Source organism: Trichechus manatus, unplaced genomic scaffold, assembly GCF_000243295.1.
Source record: "Trichechus manatus latirostris isolate Lorelei unplaced genomic scaffold, TriManLat1.0 scaffold00214, whole genome shotgun sequence".
NCBI lineage: Eukaryota > Metazoa > Chordata > Mammalia > Sirenia > Trichechidae > Trichechus > Trichechus manatus.
Genome location: NW_004444150.1, coordinates 1210269 through 1215598, shown reverse-complemented (window position 1 = coordinate 1215598; position 5330 = coordinate 1210269). Strand labels below are relative to the sequence as shown.

The window sequence follows — 5330 nt, the reverse complement described above, 5'->3', positions numbered from 1 at the left end:
CCCAGCAATTCAGTCCCTCAGGGAGTTCGGATGTGTCTGTGGGGCTTCCATGACCTTTCCTTGTACAACTTGTGCAGGTACTTGTTCAGGTGGCTCTCGTCATGCCACACGGCCTCAATGTGATTGGCTTGGTCCACCATCATCGCCTGGTGACAGGCCTTGGTGAGCCTGTGCACCTCTATCACTGAGCCCCCAAAAAAGCCACCGGCCTAGTAGAAATCACCTTCATCTCTTGGAATGTAGGCCTGAGACAATGGGCGGCGTTCATACGTGAAGGCCTGGCGATTGGCAACAAAGAAGCCAGGGTGGAGAGTGCCGAACAAGGAGGAGAGGATCTCCACGCCCACGTGGTCACTGAACTTCATGTCCACGTCTAAACACACCAGGTAGTCCACCTCATGCAGGAAGCGCTGCTCGGAGAAGTTGCTGATCATCTCCATGGGTGCATGGACATGTCCTGCCAGCTGGTGTAGTTGCGGATATTGAGGACCACCACCTGCCGGTCTTCCTGGAGGGGGACATGCGGGATGTCAGCTGGTCGGTCAGTGAAGACGTAGTAGTTGACCTTGTGTCCCACCCTGAAGTACTTCTCTGCAGTCTCCAGGAACAGCTTCAGGAAGACCACGTACCCAAGACCAGGAAAGAGAGGGTGAGAGTTAGACAGAGTGAACAGCAGCAAAAGAAGGAGTCTTAGATGAAACTGGCTCGTAAAATGGTAGCCATTCTACTCGCTACAGACGATGTGGCCCAACTGTACTGGGCATATGCAAGGACATTCAAATTTGCCTGGTGTTGAACAAATACTCACAGTAACAGGATATTTCATTTAGCCATAAGGTTTGCAAAATTTGAAAAAGTTGATAATATCCAATGTTACTCCATAGCTCTAGACCCTCCAACAGCTTTGTGTCTCTTAAGAAAAGAACAGAAAAAAAGCCATTTGAGGCCCTATAGTGGTCTACCAGGTCCTACACGGTTGGTTCTGACCTCTTTCCCTTCTCCTCAATCCCTCTGCTCTTGGCAGTCAACTCCTTGATGATCACGACACAGGCTACACCTGCTCCAGGCCCTTTGCACTTTCTGTTCCCTCTGCCTGGAAGCCGTTCCCTGTAACACTCATCCCTACAGCTTTCATTCTTCTGCTCACAATCAATGCACCAAGAGAAGACCTGCTGATTCAAGCCGTGGGCTGCAGGCACTCTATAGCTCCTTCTGCAAGTTCTCACGCAGAAGTGTGCAGATGTGACAATTCAGCAAGCTCTTGTGCTCAGATGTGTGTATTTCCCTATGTGAAAACTATAACTCAATAAAAAAGAAAAAAAACGAGCAAACAGACACATACTTCAATAAATAATAACACAAGTCACTCTGTAGCTCGTTATTCCACCTTCGTTATGTTTTTAAACATATGTGTTTACCTGTTCTTCTGTCTTTTGGGGCTAGAATATAGCTGCACAAAAGCAGGAACTTTATGCGTTTTGCTGACTGCCTTCTCCCCATCATCTGGCACATAATAGCTGTTTAATAAATATGTTTTAAACAAGTGAGTAAGTGAAAAATTCAATGAGGCTGAGAACGCTGGAACGGAGGACTCTCATGCCCTGCTAATGGGAATGTCAATTGTTTTAACCCTTTGGGAGGCCACTGTGAGAAACCCTGTCTAGGTCTTGAATGTGCATATCCTTCCCCCAACTCCACTTCCAGGCATACACCCCACAGGCCTACTCACAAACGTGTACAAAGACACAAGTATACAAGTTTACAGGCCACTAACGTCAGCAAACATTGGTAAGCATGTGAGCAACTACAATTCCCAGCTATTGTTGGTGGAACTGTAAAATGCTACAGTCAACTTGGAAAAAGGCCTGGCAATGGTTTTTGTTTTGTTTTTTAAATAAAACTAAACACACATGTAATCTTTGACTGAGCAATGCCACTCCTAAGTCTTTAACCAAGAATAAATGTAACACATAACCACACAAAACACTTGTCCAACAATACTCATAGAGGCTTACTCATAATAGCCAAAACTGGAAAAAACCCAGGTGTCCATCAAAAGAAGAATGGATAAACAAGCTTCAGTATACCACACAATGGGATACTACTCAGCAAAAAAAAAAAAAAGAAAGGCTACTGATCCATGCAAAATCATGATGAATCTCAAAATAATTATGCTAAGTGAGAGAAGGCTACCACAAAAGAGTACAGGCTTCATGATCCCAGTAGGTAAAAAACATCTCATGGTGGAGAAAAATCAGAACAGTAGTTGCCACTGAGGAAGTAGGGGGCAGGGACCTACTGGGAAGGGTCAAGGGGATCTTTCTGGGGGCGATGGTGATTTCCTATGGGTTGATAGGGATTTCTGTTACACAGCTGTAAGCGTTTGTCAAAACTCAGCAAACAGAGAATTAAGATATTGCTCTTCATTGTACATTTAACTTTCAGAGAAGGAACACTGTAAACATCCACCGAATTCTAGTTAAGGATTTGCACACCGACATATTTTGGGGAAAGTGTGCTATAGTCAGAGTCCCTGGGTGGTGCAATTGTTAACACACTCAGCTGCTAACTGATTGGTTGGAGACTGGAGTCCATCCAGAGGCACTTGATCTTTTTTTGGAAGTAGATCATCAGGCTTTCAGAAAGGCCTGACGATCTACTCTCAAAAAATCAGCCATTGAAAACCCTATGGAGCACAGTTCTACTCTGACACACATGGGGTCACCATGAGTTGGAACTGATGGGAGGACAACTGGTTGGTTCTGGTGTCTGGCTAAGCCTCAGTTTGCCTGCCAGTTTGGATGAGGTAGGGAGCACCCCTTATTGGCTGTGTTTAGATGAAGCTCCCAGCACACAGACTGGGACAGCTAAGTGTCGTTGGCCTCACGTCCCCGCAGAGGAAGCTGCCTGGTGACTTCGGGTAGAGGGGCTGCTGTTTGAGCGAGGGCCTACCTGGGCCGTGGAGATCCCAGCACGTCCACCTACTGCAGAGCCGCTCTGCCTCCTCCCTCCATGGTGAGCCAGCACCTGGACTGGAAAAGGGCGGCACAAAGGAGCCTCCCGCCCACTCCAGGACCCTTCCTCGTTCTCCCCTTTCCTCCTCCGCCACCCGAGCACTTACTTTTTGATGGCAAACACAGTCAGCCGCATGGTGGTGTTTCTGAACTGCATGTCCAGGATGGCAGCGTCAAAGGTCCCGTCCCAGATGATGGGGGCAGACCAGGGAGTGGTGACCAGCACGTCCGTCCTCCTGTGTGGACAAACCAGAGCGCACTAGAGCAGACAGGGGGAAAGGCGGCCACAGGGAGAAAGGTTTGTACAAAGGGACTCAGCGGTCAGTAGTCGGCTTAGAGTAGACACGGGTCTCCAGACTCTCAATTCAGTGTTCTCTCCACTACCAGCTCAGAGGCTGAGACCCCACAGAACAGATAACTCATCTCTCCCCTCCCGCTTCTCTGGCTCGGGCTGAGAAACCTTGGTGCTGTACCGTGGCGCGTCCCTGAGTACCAGCCCTGTGCTGGATCCCACGGTCTGTCAGGCAGGCCGGGGCTTGCCTCCCGACCGGCCCCTCACCAGCTGTAGGACCTTAGGTAGATTCCTTTACCTCTCTGAGCTTCAGTTTCCCCACCCGTAAAATGAGGACTGATCAGGTGGTCACTAAGCATCCTCCCACACTGAAGCTCTGGGGTACAGTGAGGCTGGGAGGAGCCCTTTTGCACACACAGCTTGGCTACTCTGATCTCTGCTTCACTTGGCTTTCTAGGTACCATGGCAACGGGCTGCTGTACCCTCTCTGGGGCAGTGGAAGCAGGAGGTGTGGGCTAGGGCCCAGATATGGGCAGTGGGTAAAGAGGCCTGGAGGTGGAGACAGCCATCTGTGCAGAGAGGGCTTTGGAACCACCGTCTTCCAGACACTCGCACCACGGAAAGACCTCGGAGGGGATCCATCCCAGACCCCTATGTCCTGCTGTCCTGCCCCAGGAGAAAATGAGAAGAGTGTCTATCACTGGTGTGGGCAGCCACACAGCTCCTAATGATGAAGCAGGTCCAGGCCAGGTCTCCTGCCTCTGATTCCGGCACCTTCCATCACCCCCTTGAGTCGGACCAAACCCACTGAACTAATTTGCTTGTTTATGCCTATAGCTGTGAGAGAAAGAAAAGGGAAAAGGCCAAGGGAAGCCCATGAGGCAGGGAGAGCACGAGAGAGAGCACACATGACGTAGGTGTGACAGGGACCCACCCAGCTCTCACAGAAGTCCCTGCTCACGTGGGCTTGAGGAGCTGGGGTTTGGGGTAGATAATCCTGTGGAGAAGAACACCAGGGCTGGTCCACACCCACCCCGACCATGTGCCCAGCTCCACCTCGCCTCCATCCCACCTCCATCTGTGCTGTCTCCTTTGTCCTCCACACCCCCACCACCCCCAACCATGCCATGTAGGTTGCACCTGAACTGAGGACTGAGAAGCAGGGATCCCAGTACACCACAGATAAGACCCCTGACCCGGGGCAGCCAGGTGACCCGGGAGTTCGCTGGAGCTCGCCTGTGCCCATCACCATCCAATGCTTACTCCCATTCTTTTCTTTCCTCATGGCCCTCCCCCACTTCCCTTGCTTCTTCACTTTCTATGAATCAGGCCCTGGAGGGGCTAAAAAGAGGCCTGCAGGAGGAGGGGCATTGTGACTTGCTGGGAAATCGGCACAGAAACACCCCAAAGATATGGTCCACAATACCTGGGTACTTTGGGCACTCTGCAGGCATCCATGTGGCCGTCACTTGCACTGAAGAAGTAAACGGAGAGTGTTAGAGCCTGGGGTGGGGCCGGGAGAAGCACCACTGTGCTGGACAGCCCAGGTTTCCCCAAGAGCCGGCCGTGCCACAGGCCCACTGACCTGCGAAGCTGGGGCCATGCAGCCCTTCTGCCCTAGCCAGGTGAGCAGACCATGTTTGCAACCTGTTACGGGTTGAACTGTATCCCCAAGAAAGATCTGTTGAAGTCCTAAATCTGCACCTGTGAACATGACCTTGTTTGGGGAAATTGGGTTTTTCTTTGTGATGTGACCGGTTAAATTAATGAGGACACATCAGAGCAGGGTGATCCCACTCCTAATCCCTTCTGCGTGGCAATTTATGAAAGAGGAGGACAGACATGGAAGACAGAGTCACACACATGGGGAAACAGAGACATTTGTGACGACGGAGGCGAATGCATCTCCAAGCAGCCAAGGAACGCCAAGGATTGCCGGGAGCCACCAGAAGCAGGAGAGGGACATGGGACGGTCTTCTCTCAGAATCCCCAGAAGGAATCGACACAGCCGACACCCTGATTCG

General features: G+C 50.9%; 1 protein-coding gene across 1 annotated transcript in view; it reads right to left on the bottom strand.

The window, feature by feature from the left end:
• The window catches only part of LOC101351903 (histo-blood group ABO system transferase 2-like), a 42338-nt gene extending 37429 nt beyond the window's left edge, over positions 1–4909 (bottom strand). Inside the window, 6 exon segments of the mRNA XM_023742653.1 lie at positions 55–442; positions 445–629; positions 3122–3250; positions 4268–4303; positions 4733–4809; positions 4892–4909. Of these exon segments, the coding sequence (XP_023598421.1) occupies positions 55–442; positions 445–629; positions 3122–3250; positions 4268–4303; positions 4733–4809; positions 4892–4909 (833 nt within the window).
• Between the last annotated feature and the right edge of the window lie 421 nt (positions 4910–5330).